A 21,315-nucleotide genomic window follows, 5' to 3' on the forward strand; every position below is an offset into this window, starting at 1 on the left:
TTCAACTGTTTTTACGCATGCGCAGGTAAGGCTGTTTGTCCAGTTTCGCTGGTTTGACTTTCACCAGTGAGCTCACAGCCGAGTTTGCGCTTCTCATGTGGTGCTTTTGAAGCTCGTCGATCCGCGGGGGGTGCTCCCATACCGGCCCAGATGCGCGAGACTTCCCCCCCCATCCCCGGAGCGTGTGACTAAGGGTTCCCACTGCGGAGTCACGGTGAGATTTTTTTCCGCCACCCAGTGTGTCAGTGGGTAAACGTCAAGGAAGAAGGCGGCAGGTGCACCCGGGAAAGGACAGGGCAAAGCGGGGAGGAAGTGGTGGAGGGCGGCCCTCACGGGGAGGAAATCAACTGGTTGGCTTCTTCCATTAGCATGCGTGTCGAGTCCCCACGTCCTGCCTGAGCCGCCGAGTCTCCTCCTGCGCCTGCCGACCGAGTGACTCCTCGGCCCGGTGGAGGAGGTGGATCCGACGGGACTCTTCCCCCTTTACCACGACCCACTTCCGTCGTGGGACTCCGTTCCGTCACGGAAGGAAGAATGATGGGCTTTTTGCGTCGGACGTTCAGCCGCCGCTCGAGGAGCCGCTTCCAGGCGAGAGATGGGGACGAGCGGGACGGTACGACCGGAGGAGGGAACCCCCTGCTCATGGCCCACCAACAGCAGGTCGTCCACGCGCCCGCCGTGGTCACCGGGGGTGCGGCTGTCCACATACCGGCTGCTGGGAACGCGAAGAGCGCCATCACTTGCCGGGTTCTGCTGCTGGACGGCTCGGATGTCAGCGTGGATTTGTCCGTGAGTAGCTCCACAGTGGAGCGTTGGTCCCACTGATAAGAAATTTCCAGTCTTGGTGTTAACTTTTAAATTACTTTTTTTTTTTGGTCACAGATAGAAGACTAATGACAATTGCACCTAATTGACCTGAAAATGATTTACTATAAATAATTGATATTTGTTCCTCTATCTATGCCACCGATGTATAATGACAGGCAGACAATGAAATACTGCTACGCTATTGTTTGAGCAGGCTGTCACGTCAAATACGAAAAAAAAAAACCAATGATGGATGAATTTCATTAAAAACTGAATTCAATTAGATGTAATTTGTCTCAAAAATGTCACCCCCTGTCTTGTTTACATCTTGCAGTAACATGACTTTGACAATTATTGGACAATTTCTTAAATCTCACTTCACCTGGCAATAATGAAAGTAAAAAAAAATACTGTGCCACTGCTGTGTTGACATATGAATCAGTCACGGAACAAGTTTGAAAGGGCCTTAACAAACATTGGCTTCATCCAGTACTTGACCCACTTGTAGATTGCAGCAAACTATGACCCCAGATTGTGACCGCAACCACAGATTCTTCGAGACTATTTGTATAACCGAACATTGTGTCAGCGATTTATTGTCATTTCGGCCATGATGTGGTTAGTTATGGTTGGCTTCAAGGGAAGCTGGTTGATACTGCACAATCGTACAATCTGTTTTCCAAAAATGTGATTCAACACAAAGATAATACCCTGTTTTGAATTTTGGGAAATTCACCCAACCAACCGGACAAACACCACCGTTTATATCATTTCGGAACTCCCCTCATCTTCCCTTCTTGTGTGCCGTCTTTTTTATTTTACTCGCCCTCTTGCTCATCGCCACTTTCTCTCCTCCATCCTTCTCCACCCTTCCTCTATTCCCCGACTCCCTGATCTTATTTGGTGTCACACACGTACAAGTGTGTGTGGGTGAGCCAGTGTGTGGGTATGCGTGCGTAAGTGCCTTTTGCTAAGATGGTTTCATTTTGAAGGTTGTGTGTGCGTCACCTCCCGCCGCTTTGCCCGCCGCGTCTGCGTGTGTGTGTGTGTCCAGCTGGGACTCGCAACAACAACATGTAGGTTCCAACAAATAATGCAAAGTGACACATGGCTCATCAGAGCACCGGCTTAGTCACAAATGCTTCGCAACAAGTTTGTTCATGTCCTCAAGCTTCCCTGGAGGCTGCGCGCAGGTGAGCCCAGCCAAAAAAAAAAAAACTCATTAGACATTTGGGAGTTGTACACGCCAGGCAAATTTTGGCCCACAATTGCCGCTTCAATAGGATCCATTTTGCAACTCAAATAACCCTGTGCAGAATGAGGAAGGGTGTTTAACCCATTCACTGCCATTGACGACTATGCATGTCAAACATCTATTGGTTGCCCCCCCCATCATGTCCCCAATCGTTTAATAGCTCCGATTTCCTCACCAGGAAGTTTGGATTGGTTATCAGGATCCAAAGTACAAGGCTGTGAACCTCCCTTACTGAAGAAACCCTAACTCACCTAAAAAAAAATTAAAGATCAGGTTTTACTCAACACTCACAAAGCCTCTTTAGGAAAAAAAAAACAAAAAAACTTTTTTGTTCTTCTGTTGTAGAGCAAAAGCAAAGGCCAGGACCTTTTTGACCAAATCATGTATCACATAGATCTGGTGGAGGCGGATTACTTTGGACTGCAGTACATGGACACCGACCAAGTCTCGGTGAGTCCTCCACACGCATGTCAATAACCTTGTTTTTTTATTTTTTTTTCCTCGGCGCTTATTCTCGCTCGCTGCTTCTTTCAGCACTGGTTGGATATGTCCAAACAAATCAAGAAACAGATCAGAGGTGAGTCCATGAGTCAGTTATCAAATGTGGATGAGGTGATTAGTATTAGGAGCCGTACCCTTGTTTGCTCTCCACAGAAAATTCAATTCAGGAGCTTCTGTAATTGACACGAATAGTGGCCGAGGGGGGCTTATTTACTCACTCGAAGATAGCAACGGGAGGCAGCAACAAGCTGAACCGTGATTGGTTGTTAGGCTGTGCAGGATTTCCTAATGGCATTCAGTGTGCTTGAAAAAAAAACTGTTGATCAATTGTCTTATTTCTTTTTAGATGGTTCGCCATTCCGACTCTTCTTCCGAGTGAAATTTTACTCATCAGAGCCAAATAACCTGCGTGAGGAATTCACAAGGTAAAAAAAAAAAAAATCTCCTTTGGCCTGATGATAATGATGAGTAGGAGATCCAGAAGGGACGCCAGGCTAATTACTTTGTTGCCATGGGAAGATTGGGATTAAAAAAAAAAAAATCCAAATAGCCTTACTGGAGCAAAGCGTGGTCATAATGTATTTTATGTTTTTAATTTTTTTTTTTACATGTGCCGCAGGTATCTGTTTGTGCTGCAGCTTCGACAGGACATTTTGTCTGGCAAGTAAGTCTGTTATGTTTGTTTTATCTATGCAGACCACTCTTAATATTTTGCCTTGCACACCAAAATTAGCTTTTCATTCAGCTAAGCTAATTAGCTTAGCCTGAAAACATCTTGAAATATACATTTTATTTAGATTCTTATACGTCAAGGAAACAACAACGCCCCCTGTCTACTAAACAACACTCGACACAATATTTTGTATAAACAAAAATACTAATATGCTGAGTCAGCATAATCTTGTAGCGCTGCTACAATCGCTATTTTCTTACACGGGCGACCTTTGACCTCATTTTTTTATGTTAGTGATTCTTTTGCGTTCAATACGCTATGATTTCCCACAGTGGCGCAGACCGCCTCAGGCGCTGACAGTTTTCTAATTTCTCTTATTTAGTAGTACTATTTATTTACGAGGATTTGTGGGACTTGTAGATCTTCTTAGACACACACACACACACACACACGGGTGTGTTGGCCATCTCGATGTTCCGGCTCTATCTGGGCCATAGATCCCCCGAGTGCAGCTCTATTCTAACACTCAAGATCAGGATCTGAAGAGGTGATTATTTTGGGAAAAGGGTTGCTTCTCATTTTTATACACACGCACACACATATTGTATTTGACTCGGCGAGTGCGTGTCAAGCAGTCCCACTGAAAGCAGCTCATCACACTGGTCTCACCCCCCACCCCTCCCCTTTTTTTTTTTTTTTTTCCTCCTCTCCTCAGATTGAAATGTCCATACGATGTCTCAGTAGAGCTGGCCGCCTATTGTTTGCAAAGTGAGTAAACTTCACCTCCAAGATGATTTTCTTTCTTTTCATTTCGTTGAGACAATATTTGGAAAGAAATGAAATATGTCATTTTTCATACGGGGGGGAAAAAAAATGGTTGTTTGCTTTGATAGCTTTTCACACGACATTATTCTGAAAATGATTTTTGCTCCCAAAACAATTTGGAGTACGTGCTTGAAATAAAAAGTGATTGTGAGGCACATCAGATGCAATTTTGTTCCTTTTCCGTATTTCCAGGCGAGCTGGGGGACTGCGATCCCTTGGATCACTCCCCCGAACTGGTCTCGGAATTCCGCTTCACTCCCAAGCAGAGCGAGGCCATGGAGGCGGACATCTTCAGCAGGTGGCTGGATCTCAGGTGAGAACCGTCTCCTCGACCTCCTCCGCTCATCCAGTCAGTTCGTCGGTCTGTGTGAAGGATTAAGAGGGGATTAATCCTCGGAGGGTCTTGATTGATTCCGGGGCTGTATTTAACCCAGCGGCGGGTCTGATGGCTCCCAACTCGGATTAGATTACATATGCTGTGCTTTCACTGAACCCGCTGGGCCACGCAAGGACAAACGCAATGCAGGACACCAATCATCAGCGCATTTGAATTATTATTTTTTTTCTTTTCAGGGGGAAGAGTCCAACTCAAGCCGAGATCTCCTTCCTCAACAAATGCAAGTGGTTGGAGCTCTACGGCGTCGATATGCACTTTGTTAAGGTGTGTTTTTATTTATATATTTATTTATTACACATCGCTGTGAATTCTCGAGTGCTGAATTCATCATCATCAGGGGAGAGATGGTTGTGACTACGCACTGGGTCTCACTCCTACTGGCATCTTGGTGTTTGAGGGATCCAATAAAATCGGGCTCTTCTTTTGGTGAGATGTTTTGAAGTATCTTCTTGTGTATGTGTGTGCGTTGAAAGAGCTAAGCAAAATGTCAAGTATTTATCAGGGGTGCCCCCTGCTGCTTTTACCACTCGGCTGTTACAGTGATTTAAATATCGAGACATTTGAAGAAGTGGTGATGTTTTTAAGTTGGATTTTGGAAATCTCCACGTGGGTGTTGAATGAAGTTGTAGGTACAAGTTGCAAACTTGTTTCACCGCAAAGGAAAAAATCACGTCACAGACCACAGATAGCGAAGAATCTCGCACCTGCCGATTTGCACATCCAAAGTAAACAAACAACTCAACGGAGCGTGGCTGGAGCGCTCGCGCGGTAACACAATGGCTGCACGGCATTGATTGTGTTCTTTTAACACAGCAGAGAACACAATAATTCACCACATTTTATTTTTGTGCTTTTGTTGACGTTCTGCTTTTACAAGACGTCCCAAAAATGACTTAACTACAGGCAAATGTTGAAAAATAAAATATATCGACAAAGATTTCATTTAGTAATCAACTGTGATTTAATGCTCAATTTTAAAAAAAATAATTTAATTAATTAAAAAATATATATTATTTGAAATTATTTTATATATATATAAATTTTAAAATAATTTTAATTAATTAATTAATGCTTAATGTATTTTTTGCATTTCATTATAGTATAAATTTGGTTTTAACTAAAATGTGCACAATATGCTATTCAGGCCCAAAATCACACGTCTGGACTTCAAAAAGAGTCGACTCACTCTGGTGGTGGTGGAAGATGACGATCAGGTTTGCGTACAACACATGCAAAGATGAGGTCAATGTTGGCTGGACTCCAATTTTTATTTATTTTTTTAATTCCACTATGAAGGGCCGAGAGCAGGAGCACACGTTTGTGTTCCAGCTGGACAGCGCCAAGAGTTGCAAGCACGTGTGGAAGTGCGCGGTGGAGAGCCACGCCTTCTTCCGGCTACGCCAGCCCACCACGGGCAAGCCAGGCCGGAGCGACTTCACTCGACTGGGCTCTCGCTTCCGATTCAGGTAGCGCTGTTTCTAAACTAAAATTCCCCCTTGAGAATATATTGATTATAAAAAATTTAATTCCATATTAAAAAAAAAATCTCATAAAGAAAGAATAATGCAAGTAAACCAGCAGTAAGAAACAAACCAAATAATGTTGCCGTTGTCTATGGTTACTTCGTATCTATGGTTACGTAGAGGTGTTCCTATGGCGACCGAGATATGCCCTTCGTATTGTTTTTTTTCCTTCTCACTTTTTATTAAAGCAAATACTCTGTCTTGATGGACACTTCTTGTTTTTTTTTTTTTCCTTTCTCAGCTTCACAAAGGTGCTCACTAGTCAGCAGGCAACAACATCTTTCCTGAAGGAAATTAAATCAACTAATTGGCACTTAAGTGGGAATGTTTTTAATGAAGATATAGTCTATCCTTAAATGACAAGATGTTGTAATTCAATTTGCGCTCTGATAGAATTTCCAATGTTTTGAGCTGTAGCTGCAATAACAAGCAAAATATTTTGTTCTCAGCGGTAAAACGGAGTACCAGGCGACTCACGGAAGCCGCCTGAGGAGAGCCAGCACCTTCGAGAGGCGGCCGAGCAAACGATACCCCTCCCGCACGCAGTCGCTGGGCAAAGGTGAGTCTTATCTGCACACGCAATTATGTACAGTACATGTAACCTGGCAGATTAGAAGAACCTGCTTTTCACACGCCTCTATGAGTCACAGTTTTCCCCCCCAATTCCCAATTTATGGAAAACACTTTTTTTTTTTTTATGTAGAATGTTTCGGTACATTATATTTCACTCTTCTCTACCGAGTTCTAATTATATTTAATTTTTCAAACGTTAGATCTCATTCTAATGTGGATATAATAAAATGTCTGTATAATCATAATCCCCGACAATAGTTTTGAACAAAGAGGAGCTAATTATCACCTCTCGCACTAGCTGATAATTTACCTTGATAGCTTCAAAAAAATTACCTGGCATTCCCAAAAGGTTTCCACTTGGACTCCTTTAACCTCCATTCCATCCGACATATTGTTGACACATCATTGAGAAAACACAGTGACGCACTTGTTCCTTGCTAATGATGTGTGTGTGTGTGTGTGTGTGTGTACATGTGTGTGTGTGTTATCCTTATAGTCTCTGCCATTTCTCCAGCCAAGCCTCCACGCATCAGGTAACACCAAAAACCCCACATACATGTTATTTTATGAAAATATATTAAATATGCATTTATCGTTCAAACAGCCTAGCGGGCGTAAATGGCGCCAATTTTCGACGAGCATTAAAAGCTTGTTGTATAACAAGTGATGACCTTGAATGTCTTGAAAGTTTTTGTTTCAAGACAAAACATGGTTTGTTTAGCCTGAACAAGCACGGATGACAATACGACCTGGCTCGATATCGAGTCCACTTACCGAGGACCTTGCAGATTAAGCTAGACGTGACCAGGATCTTTTCGAAACATCCAAAATTAGTCGGGATTGTGAATCGCATTGGTCTTAACTCCCCATGAAATTAAAGTATTAAAGTTAATCTGGCATCACTGATTGTTGTCATTCTTTCTCTGCCTTCATGCCAGCCCTGATCCCAGCCTACATGCAGTGAGTGACCTCAGATGACCTACTTACACACAGACACACACATATGCACACATTCATAGCATGCAAAAGTCTGGCTCGGTCTGTGCGCAACAACATTTCATTTTCGTCGTCCCTTCAATCCCTTCCAGTACCAACACAACATCCCGGTGGCGGGTCATGAGGCGTGGCGCCCGTCCCACCCCGCCTACACACCTTCCGTTTACCTGCAACCCGCCGGACACACGGCGCCGCACAGGTAAGTCAGGCGTGGCGACCTCCGTCAAACAAGGTTTCCGTCAATCGAGCGTAACGAATTTTTAATATTCCTAATATAATTTAAATGAATGAACCCATTAAACCGAATTTAATCTGAATTATTTTATAGTTTTTTAAAAATATTTATTCATTATTTCAACCAATTTAATGAGATAAATGTGGAAGTAAAAAAACAAGTTGACGTCAAATTGTGTTTTCATCTCATTTCATGTCATGCATCACATGTGTGTGTCTGTGTGTACTCGCTATGTGTGTCCTTGTGTACGTGCGCGTGTGTTCAGGCCTTCCCCATCGACCAGTCCCGTGTCCAGTCACCCCGTCGTCCCAGAACGAACCAGCAGCTTGCACTACGCACCCATCATCAGTGTCGTTCACAAGGACAAGGTCATGACGACACTTTGACCTCTATTTGACTTTGGACTTACACAGACTGCCCTGTCATCTCCTTAAAAAAACAAAAAAAGCAAGAACCTCCCTCATCATCATCATCATCGTCCATTATTCATCACATTGCGTGTCCAGTCGACACCTCTTGAATGTAACATGAGTCACGATATTAGCTTAGTTGTCTTGTGATTGGTTCATTTATGTCCAATAATATCATTTGTTGCTATGGTTTTAAGAAAAAGCCTGTTTTGTGACGTCTTATACTTTATATAGCAAGTGTGGGAAACATATGGCTCGTGGGCTGTACGTGGCCCAGGAGAGGATTTGCTTCGGCCCGGCCCAAAAAGTTTTATTCTTAAAAAAAAAAGCATATTTAACATTGTGATATTGACTTGTTTGAACATCAGCACCTCAAGAGAGGAAATTGAAAGCAACTTTTCTTAATTAATGGTAGCATATTGGGAGAATTATTGCCCTAGGCAAATTAAATTTCCCAAAAAATATTTTACATGGTACATTAAAAGCAAAGTGTTCCCTACCGCTGTTTTACATTTTACAGTTTTCGATCTTTCTTCGCTTGCAGGAAGCAATTATGTGACGAAGCACTTAAAAGATGTTATTTCCCAAAGGTCGCAAGGATCCAAACATGGATAATTTGCTCCTGCTTTATGCTTTACAGTTCACCGTGACATCATGAATGACAGTTATCGATTCACCAAAAGTTGTTTACGTACTATACTCCAGTCTAATGTGCTTTTTCTTAATCGTGAGTATTCTGGAATTAATTTGTGGCTTAATGAATGGGTTTTTGCCTTATTGCTAATAAAATAGAGAAATGTGAATGATTTTTCTTCTGTATATTTGTAAAGGAAAAACCTACAATGGGAATAATTAAGATTTTACTGGAATAAATAGGAATGAAATTTAATGTGGAGTGAGAATTTTATTATGTGGAATTAGGTTGAAAAATTATCGGCAGGAATGATTGCTTTTGATGTGCCGTGTCGTCCTCAGCTTCCCTCTGAGCGGTCCCGCCTCCGACCATCAGCTCAGCGTGGAAGAGAACGAGACGTCGTATTCGGGAAAGGTCCATCGCCGTCACCGGCGCCACACGCACAGCCAGGACACGCTCTGCCACACACACAACAAAAGCAGTGAGTAAAATGAACAATCGAGTTACCGATCCAATTTCCGCTTTCGCCTTTTCGTGCACTAAACCTTTATCCGGGGATAGAAAAAGTTTACACACCCCTTAGTTGAAATCATTTCAACCATGTTTTTTTTTCCTTTTTTTCGAAGAGTGTCGAGCTTCACCCTGTCACAGAGATGAGTTGGACATGTCTCCGTCGTTCTGCAAGCCGATGGAGTCAGACAACGAATGTCCTGCCTGGCCCTCACTCTGCATCAACATGGACAACAAGGTCAGGCACATTTCCGCACGCTGACTTTCTTTCTCTACTGACAAGATGTTTCCGGTCTGACTTCACTCCCCCCCTCCTCCTCCTTCTCATCTGCAGGCAGAAGAGAAGCAGCTCTCTGAAAAATCTCTCCACCCCTCAACCGCCTCCTCCCCGGCCCTGCTTCGAGACCACCTCAAGTGTAACATTCTGAAGGCCCAGATGGAGGCGGCTTTCAGGGTTGGTAGCATATACATGATCTCCGGCTTATTTGCATATTTGCATCCCTTTTTTTTGTGTGTGTGTGCCTCCGCCACCAAATAGAAGGACGGTTCAGTGAGTCCAAGAGGAATGAACTCCCATGTGACTCTCAAGGACAGGCAAGTTCTATTCATCCTCTTCCCTCTCGCTTTCTTTCTCTATGCTTGTTCCCACTTCGAAAAAAAAAAGACGCTTCATCATGGGCGTACTTACTTTTGAATGAGCCTACTTTTTTCTGATTGGTTAGATACTTTATATAATTACAAGGACGTTACAATAGATGAAGAATTGATTCTGGAAGATTTAGTTTTATTATTCTCAACAAATACGAGACTATCTTGTCAACAGGTATCAGAACTCCTCTCAAGATTCATCTGCGTCCAGTTTGCCTGCAGACAAAATGTCCCCGAGACCGGATGGTCGTTTTACATCCGATAGTCTCCATCCTAATTCGGGCTCGTGCACCAACCGTAGAAAACGTCTGGTCAGACAGTTCAGCTTGTGAGTTCGCAACACACACACGTCACTCTCTCAATCTTTTTTTTTAAAATTCCTTTTCTTGCTCCTCAGTAACCATGAAGATGAAGACAACCTCCCAGAAGCTCTTGCAGCCATCTCCTTCGAAAGCACAGCCAAGTCGGGCTCCACCACTTCACTGGACAAACAGGTCCAGCCCTCCATTTACCCACAGGTAACACACATGCGAGTTAAAAAAAAAAAATTTGTTTGAACATTTGAGAATCGTCTTTGTGCGTATACGTCCATGTGCATTCCAGGTGGACTATGTGCCAAAACTGGAAGTGGCTAGTCCATGCTGTGTGTCCCCTTTGCCTTCTCCCCACCGCTCTCCTTCGTGCTACTGTAGTCCCCTCCCTCACTTGGTCCCTTACCTTGCAGCCCACCATGACAGGTAACACTTTGATTCTGTCATTTCCTTTCTGGACACTTTGTGGTGGACCTGCAGATGTGTCGAAACCCTTAGTTAATAGTCTTGTTGTTGTTTGTACTATTTGTCCTCACTTGTTGGATAATTCGTTGTGCAATGTTGGCACGCTTTGTATTTCTAGTAATGGTTTTCTCACAACCATTTATTCTTTATTCTTGGAAAGAAAAGAAAAAATAATGTGAACTGCGTCTGACAGGAGTTATGAAACGCTTCATTATGGCTGCATGATACTGCCCTCTAGTGGCCAAGTAACAGATACACTAGAAGGGAACCCAGTGAACTTATACGCCTTAATTGTTGAATTCTTTAGCTTCTTTTTGTGTTCTTACAATAAACACAATTGTGTGTGCGTAGTGGAGAAGAAGTGAAGCTGGACCGAGAGAAGATCCTGAGGGCCCTCTTGATGACTGAGCTCTGAGAGCATGTCGCTTGAAGTCCAGATGTGGAAGCCGAAGACCCAAAAGCGTCGGGTGCAACTCCACATTTGTGCATTTTAGTTTCTTTCATATTTTGCATTATGAATCCATAATGGAAAAATATCAGTATTTATTGGATTTTGACGGTAGAGTCCACACCCACATTCAAATGTTAGGTTTAAAAAAAAAAACAGGATTCTTTCAAAACTCTTTCCACCATGAATGTATACACAGGAAGTAAAAATAACTGGTTGCACAAGTGTACACACCCTCCTATAACTGGATTTAGAATGAACACGTGGCGTTCGAATTCATGTTATCCGGGAGTCGGCACACACCTACACACATTTATTTTGTATGTCACATAAAACTGGTATTTGAACAGGGGTGTGTCGACTTTTTATAACCACTGTATTTGCACAGAGGTCGTTATGTTATATTTGCTGAAAAGGTTTGTACTTGCCCAACTGACACTAGAGACTGTCTGTAAATGTAAAAGAGGGAATCCAAAGAGGATTTAAGCAGCAGATGGGACTGGTGCTGCCTGCATGAAGGTGACAGTGTTGAGATTTTTGTCGGGTATTTTTCAACAACTTGAATGTAACTTTGAACGTATGCATCCAGCTCAAGATTTGTCTACTGCTCCATGGACAAAAATATTGGGACACCTAGCTATCACACCGCTATATTTGTTTCTGTTTGTCCCAATGACTTCTTTAAACTAATCCAAGCATGCCTTTTTTCGAATGAACCTCACTTTCTGGACTGGAGTACAGTCAACAAAAGTAACCGACAACTCATAAAAGAACTTTCCAAACTTGTTCCAGCTTTTTAATCGTTTTAGGATTTCACAGTACTTTCCAATATCTTGGTGGATGATTTAAATCACGAGGAATTGAAGAAGAAGCCTTTTTGTGCGGATTGTGTTGCATGCTCTTTTAAGCAACAAAGTGTAAACTTGTTCCTTTACATGTTTTTTCTTCTCTCAGAGAGACAAATGTATTGCATTATTTGTTGTTTTGTTGATTAGGAAATTGAAGGAATAAATTATTAACTTGGAGTGTTTTATAATCGTTTTTGTCCACAAGGGGGAGACATTTGCCCCGCTGGCAGATGAGTACAATATACTGTACTAAACTATAAATACAGTACATTTCGTGGCAACATAGAGCATGGGTGTCCAAACTATGGCGCGCGGGCCAATTTATAAATAGAATAAAATATGGCCCGCACTTCAACTCTTGCCTGAGTGTATTGCATTTTCAAATTTTAACACCAGAGAGAGCTACTGTTCTACCACGTCTGTTTAACAAGGCATTTGCTCCACCAAAATAAAAATGAAGAAGAAATATACCCGGAGATATGAAGGAAACATGGCAGAACCAAACAAGCAAAAGTTAGAAAGTAAGTATTAATGCTCCCAAAAAGTGCAAATGTGCAATGCTGTACTCAATTTAGGTAAGTAAGAAATATTGTTAATAAGCATTTGGAAGAAATATTACAAAATAAATATATTTGCAACCAAATGAATACATTTCCATTATACATATTGTCATATAGTATGCATGTGCAGCCACGTCACATCACATCAGGGTGCACCAAACAAAAGACACGTCATCATCTTTTCAAAAAGAGCGTAGGAACCTGTGTTTTGTGTCACATGGGAATGTGGATCAGCCTCGCCCTGCATGCTTGCATCTGTGTGTGTGTCCTACCCGCCCTGCAAGGGAATGCTGCCCTTATAAAGAAAGAAAAAAAAAAATCAACTGATTCAGCAGCCCCCCCACACCTGTATGTCAGGTATATCAAGCAGTGACTCACGCCCTAATTGCTGTGTTGTGATGATTAGATGTGATTTACTAAAGAATGGTGTTTCCTTATGTACTTTGCATTACTTTGCTGGGAAAAAACCAAATGCTGGCTTGAAAGATCTAATATGTCCATCCATCAATTTCTGTGGAGATAAGAGTCAGCATGAGAGTTTCAAGCAGGCAGGGTGGGGTGTGCACTAATATTAAATTACAACAATGGCAAATCTGCCCAGAAGGGTTGTGACGATCTTTTTGTCTGCTTTCCTTCTTTCTTCCCCTTTTCCTGTTCTCACTATTCTTCCTCTCGAGACACTACTAGAATATGTGTAAGTGTGTGTAATCACCGTTGACCGTGTGAGGGAGTTCCCACTCTCACCTCGGGGCGTTTTGTGTTGTCATCCTTTCTTATATACAAACAATGCTAGACAGAGTGTTGCAAATGTCATAATACGTTTATTTTTCAGCAGGACCTTCCAGTCGTGCTACATACACAAAACAAGTTCATAATGGATTCAATGGGCATCTAAGGTTTGTGTTTATTTAGCAGCCTTTGGTTGGAGAAATGTCTAATAAGATTTGTAAGGTTCGCTCTGTAAGATGAGATCGTGACGAGAGTCCACTCGGAGCTATTCGCTAAGGTTACAAACAACTGGAGCTTTGCTTTAATCTCCAACAAAAGGCACAAGAACATTGGCAATAAAATGTACATATATGTAGGCACATGAGTCACTGAGAACAAGAGTGGGTTCGCTCCTTTTTTGGTCATTTTTAAAGATAAGTGCAGAAATGAATGGCGAAAATGCATATTTCAAAGTCAAATGGAGTTAGCCCAATCTAGTTCTCAGCATTAATGAAGCTTTAGAGCGACTCACAGTGTAACATAACGTAAACCGGCATTCAAATTTATTTTTGTGCCGTTAGAATAAGTATCGATTAGCAGTGCATTGGTATCGGCCCCTTGTGTAAACATCGGAAGGTTTGATTGTTAACTGTTCTTCATGGACTCAAACGTCCAAATCCAATACAATGTGTAGTGGAGGTGGAGTAAAATGTATCACATGGATCAGAAACAGAGGAGCTATCAAAACATGGGCTGGAAGGAGTGGGAGGGCCAGATTGAAAATTAAAAAAAAAAAAAATCATTTTCAGTGTGGCCCAAATGCTGCTTTGTCAAAATATAACACATATAGTTCATTCACACACACATATGCACACACACATTGTCTCTCTTCACAGAGAACGTTGAAACATTGAGCTCTCTTGCTACAAAGTCATTTTTTTACTACTTTGGCTAGCAAATATATAATAGTGATTATTCAAAAAATGTAACACAAAAAAAAAATCTACAAAGCTTTTGTAAAAGATACACATTGTGCAATAAAAGATTTTTTTTTTTGGGTCAAAGCCATACGTAGTATAAAATATAATAGTGGCTGTTTTTGGAAGATATAAATAAAACTACTTGAAAAAAGCTAATACGTGGTTGCGGCTTAGAGCAGCTGGCTCAGGTCCAGATAGTGTCCGGAGGGTTTGCTCATCAAAGTTGGGAGGGACACCACGGGAGGCTCGCCGTTACCCGGTTGGCCCATCAGGCTGCTGTTTAGGACGGAGACCGGCTCCACGGCAGTCTGGAGCGACACAATTTCACAAATTAATTATTTTCCATATTTTTTTCTGACTATATCAATGTTAAGCTTTATTTTGAAATTACAAATGGCTCCCTGCAGATTCTCCCTTGCCACGAGCCTTCCACTTTTTGAATATCCCGGCTGAGTTACACAACGTGAGTGACGGGATGAATCGACACCGGGAGGATGCCATACAAAAGGCCACGCAAAGCCCTAAATAAATACACCGGCTTTTAGTGTATTAAGCACATTTCTGGTTATCGGCATTCTACCCTGACAAGAACTCCACGGCTACAAGTCGAAGCAAGCAGGGGAGCGCGAGAGTCGGGGAGAGGAGACAGGATAAACTCGTTTGCGAGCCTCCGGGCGAACGCGGCGTGTCTGACAACACACACCCTCGACACAAGGAGATTCATATTTGGATTCTATTGAAGCATTTTATTTACCTGATAGCCCTGCACTGCGTTAATGAGGTCTTTGCTGTTGTAGGTCAGACCCGGCATGCGCATCAACCCCCCGGGCGAGGAGAGGACGTTGGGGGAGGGGAAGAAGCCCATCGTAGTGGGAGAACCAGGTGGGCTGTGAGAGAAAAAAAAAAAAAAAAGACAGGTTATCTGTATATTCGAAAGTGTGTGTTTATTAGCTAAACAGCGGTAGCGCAAAATGTCGCTTCTCGCCCACGTTAAGCAGGTTCCAATCCCATAAAGTTGAGTTATTAGCTACCTTTGCCCGAGGTCACACCCGAAAAACCAGACGGCACTCCTTGCTTTGACAAGGTGGAGCCTTAAATAATTAATGTGGCTTTTCAGGGAAATATGTGATATCCGTGAAAAATTGTCTTTAGGTAACTGCAAAAAAGGCATCCACAAAGATTCTGATAAGTGATTATTATTATTTTGATTGAACACAATCTCCTTACCTGGGATAGTAGGCCGCGTAGTTCATATATAGCTGCGCCGTGGACGGGTAGTAGGCATGCCCCGGGAGGAGGGGGCGAGGACCTAGCAACACCTGACCGAGCGGCGGGTAGAGCGCGGCGGCGGCCTCGGGGGTTAGGACAGGCGGATTGGGGGTGAAGGAGTAGGACGGCGGAGATAAACCTGGAACAGCGACGACAGAAACAAAAGCCGGCTTGAAGCACGCTGACACAAAAGACGTGATTGTGCCGTCGAGGAGATGCGCTCATGCACGCTTGCAAACAATGATCACATTCACTTCACTGGACACGCAAGTGTTTTATGTAGACACAATGTGTGCCACGTTGTTGTCAAAATGAGTAGTTAGCTTTTTTTTGTTTTTCTTAATTGGTGGAAAGGTGAAGTGGGTGACCGTGGTTTGCAATTGTCAGCCTCCTTGGAATTAATTTGTGCTCTACTTTCCCCAAATCAAGCAAAATTTTCTAACTACACTAGTTAAATGAGTAAAAGAAATAAAACTTTAGTAATTGTATTGATTTGAATCCTTTCCCTTCCCAAAATTGGTATTTGCCCCCCCCAGGCATTATATTTGTCTATATAGAACAGGAACTCACTATTTGGCATTTATTGCTAGTCATAAAAGTTAAGACTAGTCCCAACATGACCTCAATTCTGTCTACAGTTTGCGATGTGTCTGTGATCATTAACTAATCATAATAAGTGTGAGTGAAAGGCTTTTAAAAAGCAAGCTCATTTCCATCACCTGTCGTGTTAAGCTCCGCCCTCCTTTTTTCGTGACTTAATGAGGCGAGCACAATAGGTGTTGCCACCCTTCTCCGCAACCAAGACGAACTGGTAAGACGAGGGTTTTAAAACGCAAACCACATTTGACCCCTCCTAATTTTTTTTTAATGCAACCCTCATTAAGCATCGTTAGGCACAAAAAGTGAAAGGGAATGTAACAAACATGCATTTGGTGTGAATTTCGATCGGGTCCAAATTGAAAGAGTAACATTTGGGCATGCAATCAAGTAAATCACACTAAATCATTAAGAGGCACCACACACACACACACAGTTGTGAATCTCCTGGTCGGACCAGTATGTCCAGTCCACAGGTCTAGATTGAAGAAAAAACCCAGCAACCCTGCCCCCACCCAACGGCGGGAGCCCACCTACCCCCGCAAGGCCCGAAGCACCCCCAGCTACCAGCAGCACTTACGTCTGGACTTACATGGCGGCGGGCTGAGCCCCGTCCCACTCCTGTTCCGGTTGTGTGTGTGTGTGTGCGTGTGCGAGAGCGAGCCTCCCATCAGCACCAGGCCCATTTCCTCGGCGCTGCAGGGGAACACCTCCACGTAGCGGCTGTTGGGGCCGTGCTGGGAGCACATCACGTGCTTGTGGAGTTGCTGCGAGGCTGAAAGCGCTCGCTCTGCCGACGTCATCTGGATGAAGCAGTCGCCGGATGGGCGACCCTGAAAATTCAAAAATTCCAATTAGAAACCGCGACTTCCCCTTTAACCTCTGAGTTCCCCGATCTATTTTTAGCTTCCTGTTTCTGAATTTAGCTGAGCTCACCCGTACCTGCTGATTGAGGACCATGTGAACGCCGTGCGGTCGGATGTCGTTGGTGAAGTCGCCCAAGAAGGTGAGAATATCTTCGATGCTGGCCGAGTAGGGCAAACCCCGCAGCCTCAGGCAGTCCCTCACGATGATGGGAGGGGGCAGGAGAGACATTGCGGGCAACACTGATAGCAAGGGGGCGGGGGCTACGGGGATCAGCGGCGCCGACGAGTAGCGGTTCAGCACCTGGACCACAAAATGGGATTGCAGGAAAAAAAAAAGTTATCTGGAAGTCAATAAAAACCCAAGACTGAATGAACAGAGGACAAAGGAGAACTTATTACAGTTACTGTGTAAAAGTAAACAAACCCAGCCTACTTTAGTGCTTTTAGCAAATAATTAAGGAGTAGTGGGGGGGGTCACTCCCATATGCAGGATCTGCTGATTTAAAAAGTACCTGCTGGACTTCTGCTGCAGTACTCTTGAATAACTCAATATATCTCCTCCCGAGGATCTCCTTGTGCTTCCTAAGCGCACTCTGAGCATGTTCATCACAGGCGAACAGCACGAAAGCGTCGCCAGTGGGTCGGCCGTCCGGGTAGCGAACGAATAGAATGCCGTCCCTCCCTCCGCTGACGGGACACGTGTCTTTGAGGTCGTCTTCTGGCGAGAAGAAAGCCAGCACTTGCTCGTGCGTGGCCGTGAAGGGAAGGCCTCGCATCCTCACGATGATTTGGTCCTCGCGGGATAAGAAGATGGCGACTTCGTTGGAGGTACCTGGCACGGAGACACAAGATGGATGATTGTCCAATCGGTAATCTTCATTAACCAATATGTGAGTCCACTGATTGTTCGTCTCACCTCCTGCTATCTTCAGGAAGTCTTCTCCAGTTGCTTTGTAAACCTGCAATGAAAAGACGGTCCATTATAAAATGATATGACGAGAGGTAGGTGATTTTTTTTTTTTTTTTTTATGACCTCAATGTATCTGTTGCCCATATGATGCTTGTGTCGTTGCAGCGCCAGGTCTCGATGTTCTTCGCTGACGAAACGAACGAGGGCCTCGCCGTTCCTCCTCCCTTGAGCGTTGAGGCACAGCGCGGCCCCGCCTCTGCGTGACATCACACAAGATCCCGTCAGACACGTTTTGGGCTTTTCTTCAATTCACGGTGACGTACTTACTTGGCAATATTGAGTCCGCTGAAGAAACGGGCGATGTCCTGGTCGGAGGATTGCCATGGCAACCCTCTGGCTCGGATGATTGTGCTGTCACTCACTTTCTCCATTTTACTGCTGCAAACAAACGTTCAAGGTGAAGTGCTTGTGCTTCAAAAGGAAGTCTATAAAAATGAAGAGTCGGAAATGACTTACCACGTACCCGTCTCAAATTTCTCATTAACTCTTTCCGGGTTTGAGAATGTATGAACTGCGATTAAAAAGTCACGGTGATAAGAACGGAAATCATAAATAAATATCAGAACCTTTATTGTTTCTTTGTGTGCTACTCACGTAGTGGCTCAGAAAGCAGACTGAGGACAATTTGGGCCATCATCCGGACCTGCTGCACGGCTACTTCTGGAGGCAACGGGACCGATGGATCTGGCATTCCCAGCATAGCAGGTGATTCCATAGATATGCTTAAAGCTGAACACGATGTCAGTTAAGAAAAATAATCTCGTGAGAAACGGCGATAGGAGGCTGAAGTTGTTTCCTCTTCCTGCGTGTGTGTGCGCCCGCTAGTTAAACACACTTTAACGAGATGTTCGTCATTTGCATTTCAGAATATAAATTCCCGACTCAAACTCCCAGTGGCTCGTCGGTAGCCATAAGCAAAGGCCAAAGAACAACAAATTCGAAAAGGATACACTCCACCATGGTGTTGACATCCAAAGTACTGAGGTCAGAGGGGAAGTGCGTTTTGAATTCTTTACGGAGGTCAAAGAAGGAGTAGAAACAGTCCGGGACCAGGATGTTCTGGAAAACGAAGACGTAAGCCTTGTTATAACTTGTTTATAAAAACATTAGTACGCTATAGGTGTCATACTACAGACTGGTAGTTTTTAGTACTAGTCACTCATAATTTAAAACTCACTGGTTGGGTAATATCGATTATTGCAGAACATTCTTTTTATTTTCATATAGTAGTGGAGTGAAAACATTAGTAATGATGTCAGTAGCGACTAATTTGGATGATATTTACTGTCGGCACCTTAACCGGCTTCTGTTTTTTTTTTTAATTTGCGGGGAAAGTTGTTGTGCTAAAATGCGGTATGCGCATGGGTGTGTTGCTGTCGTCAAGTCGTCTTAAACTGAGCAACTTCAAGCAGGAACACCGCAACAATGATTTGCGGCTTCGTGTGTGTGTGCTGGGGAAAAAAAAAAAAGTTTCCTGCCCAAAGGAAAGCGAGTGAGCATCCGCCCTGGCTGTGGGGCGTTCACCTACCCAGCCCGCTCACCTTGCTGGCGGCCTCGGGGTGAATCACTTGACGGATGTGGAGCTGCCCGTCGGTACATAAACACACTGACGTGCCCGCACCTGCGCTGTTCACCTCATTTGTCAGCTGGAGATGAAACTGCGGAGCGTTTTGAAAAAGAAATGAATTCTGGCGTGGATAATGACAATGGCCGCCATTGCGCCCGTTGGAGTAAATATTACCGTATTTAAAGCTGTCTCCAGGCTCTTTGCTGTAAATATACAATCTGCCCCGGATACGTTTTCTTCTTCCACGTGCTCCTCCACCACATCCTCCTCCTTTTTTTCATCCGTCAATTCTGACACTTCAGGCTTAATCAGCAGCTCGTTCACCTTGCCCAACTTCGCACAAACATGAAAACCATGTTGATTGTGAAACAAAGCAATGCAAAGTTTCATATGGTTGCAAAATGATCCAATTTTAAATTAAATGACTCTCATATCATACTTAAAATTGTCCTTCCCTGGTCTCACGATAGTAAAGAAGGTAATGAAAGAAGAATAAAGAAGAAGATAATGATGTAATCGAAGCAATACTTGAACACTTGCAAACTTTTAACATATATTCAGAAAGAAAATTCAGACTTGTGTCGACGATACAAGATACGGTCATGGGAATCCGTAAAGACTGAATTGTTAAATATAGTATTACGACACTGTTATTACATAAGAGTAAGACAAATGTATTTCAACTAAAAATATTCATCATTGGGCATCTCACATGCAAGTCTTCCATCTAATACTAATTAAATATTTACGCCATTAGAATCCAGTTAAAAAGTTACTTCATTTACAAGCATATAGCGCTGAAATATTATAGAGGCTTTGGATGTTTACCTTTTTGTTGTTGACATCCACCTGCTGCCATATCAGCCTCGCTAACTCCTTCTCGTCGGAGCCAAGCAGCTCCCCGCTGGCGCCAGATGTGGTGGCGCACAGCACCACCAAATAATCTACCTGCGCCGTCATTCGAGGACCGTCGAAAGTAAATAAATACTTCAGCGAGCTCCACACTTAGTTCAAATCGGAACAAACACCTTTGACACTTGGGCGCAAAAAGGTGACCTCCGTGTATCCTCCCGACTTCGTCGGCGTGGTGGATTTGTTTATTTTGATTATTTCATGTGAAGCCCTCCCGAAGCCACCATCGCGAAGCAATGGCCGAACGTCGTTTTTGTAGTCAAGCGACTACCTGTGTCGATCACGTGACGTTTTTACCTGCCGCCTCCCTCCCGACTACAGTGACGTGGCAGACGACGACAAAATGTTTTCATTTTTTGTTTTTAATATCGGCCAGGTTATTCCCAAATAAAGTTTGAATGATAACATAAACTAGGTAATTATTTTAATATGAGAGTTTTACTTGTTTCAAAATAATGTAATTATAATTAAATAAACATTTAATAACATAATTTGTCACTGTATCTTCGTATTTTTTTGTATTATATGTAAAAAACGGGCTTGGTTATTCATAATCAATTCAATTATATTTAGTTAGTCTATCAAAAAAGAAAAGTTCAAGAGCATTTTTAAAGTTAAGATTTAATAATAAAACAATAATTCATCATCATTCAGAATCATCCGTCCATGCATCCATTTTCATATATAAGTAATTATTTAAATCATAATTGATCTGCCTAGTGTTTAATATTTTTGGCTTTTGTTGTATGTAGTAATAAATTAATAATGTACACAACTGTTGGACCTATTTGTGCAATAATGCTGATTTCAACATTACTGAATTTGAA

At 43.0% G+C, this 21,315-nt stretch overlaps 2 protein-coding genes and 1 long non-coding RNA gene across 5 annotated transcripts; 2 read left to right on the top strand and 1 right to left on the bottom strand.

Moving 5' to 3' along the window:
- The first annotated feature begins 8 nt into the window (after positions 1-8).
- Positions 9-12,236, top strand: epb41l4b (erythrocyte membrane protein band 4.1 like 4B). The gene is made up of 23 exons (XM_088387532.1): positions 9-789; positions 2,408-2,512; positions 2,597-2,639; positions 2,910-2,988; positions 3,183-3,227; positions 3,952-4,004; positions 4,254-4,374; positions 4,635-4,722; positions 4,796-4,884; positions 5,603-5,672; positions 5,755-5,924; positions 6,431-6,540; positions 7,051-7,087; positions 7,493-7,514; positions 7,643-7,749; positions 9,171-9,310; positions 9,456-9,577; positions 9,674-9,793; positions 9,878-9,933; positions 10,163-10,315; positions 10,385-10,505; positions 10,591-10,724; positions 11,115-12,236. The coding sequence occupies exons 1-23, from the start codon at positions 535-537 to the stop codon at positions 11,176-11,178; spliced, it is 2,304 nt and encodes a 767-aa protein (XP_088243658.1). The 5' UTR covers positions 9-534; the 3' UTR covers positions 11,179-12,236.
- A 257-nt stretch (positions 12,237-12,493) lies between these two features.
- LOC148391866 (uncharacterized) lies at positions 12,494-16,050 on the top strand. The gene is made up of 2 exons (XR_015860907.1): positions 12,494-12,580; positions 13,452-16,050. It is a non-coding gene; the product is annotated as an uncharacterized LOC148391866 (long non-coding RNA).
- Positions 13,421-20,747, bottom strand: esrp1 (epithelial splicing regulatory protein 1). 3 transcript variants are annotated; one of them, XM_088387549.1, is made up of 15 exons: positions 20,405-20,747; positions 19,751-19,909; positions 19,551-19,667; positions 18,960-19,068; positions 18,604-18,738; positions 18,466-18,520; positions 18,277-18,384; positions 18,073-18,205; positions 17,956-17,998; positions 17,552-17,871; positions 17,116-17,340; positions 16,754-17,006; positions 15,535-15,715; positions 15,062-15,194; positions 13,421-14,615 (listed from the first exon to the last, which is right to left on the bottom strand). In XM_088387549.1, the coding sequence occupies exons 1-15, from the start codon at positions 20,534-20,536 to the stop codon at positions 14,478-14,480; spliced, it is 2,241 nt and encodes a 746-aa protein (XP_088243675.1). In that variant the 5' UTR covers positions 20,537-20,747; the 3' UTR covers positions 13,421-14,477. The 3 variants fall into 3 exon arrangements, with proteins under 3 accessions (XP_088243675.1, XP_088243676.1, XP_088243674.1); XM_088387550.1 differs by having other exon boundaries at positions 16,766-17,006; positions 18,277-18,387; positions 20,405-20,746; XM_088387548.1 differs by having other exon boundaries at positions 18,277-18,387; positions 20,405-20,746.
- Between the last annotated feature and the right edge of the window lie 568 nt (positions 20,748-21,315).

Source organism: Syngnathus floridae, chromosome 10 (genome assembly GCF_059516105.1).
Source record: "Syngnathus floridae isolate MCC-2025c chromosome 10, RoL_Sflo_1.0, whole genome shotgun sequence".
Taxonomy (NCBI): Eukaryota; Metazoa; Chordata; class Actinopteri; order Syngnathiformes; family Syngnathidae; genus Syngnathus; species Syngnathus floridae.

What these genes read in the sequence shown, in the direction of transcription:
- epb41l4b (XM_088387532.1), top strand. Translation starts at nt 535, where the DNA reads ATGATGGGCTTTTTGCGTCGGACGTTCAGCCGCCGCTCGAGGAGCCGC. An exon ending in GCATCAACATGGACAACAAG is followed by an intron (nt 9,578 to 9,673) that starts GTCAGGCACATT and finishes TCTCATCTGCAG; the next exon opens with GCAGAAGAGAAGCAGCTCTC. An exon ending in AGATGGAGGCGGCTTTCAGG is followed by an intron (nt 9,794 to 9,877) that starts GTTGGTAGCATA and finishes GCCACCAAATAG; the next exon opens with AAGGACGGTTCAGTGAGTCC.
- esrp1 (XM_088387548.1), bottom strand. Translation starts at nt 20,536, where the DNA reads ATGACGGCGCAGGTAGATTATTTGGTGGTGCTGTGCGCCACCACATCT. An exon ending in AGCGGACTCAATATTGCCAA is followed by an intron (nt 18,206 to 18,276) that starts GTAAGTACGTCA and finishes GATGTCACGCAG; the next exon opens with AGGCGGGGCCGCGCTGTGCC. An exon ending in TACGCGGCCTACTATCCCAG is followed by an intron (nt 15,195 to 15,534) that starts GTAAGGAGATTG and finishes TTTCTCTCACAG; the next exon opens with CCCACCTGGTTCTCCCACTA.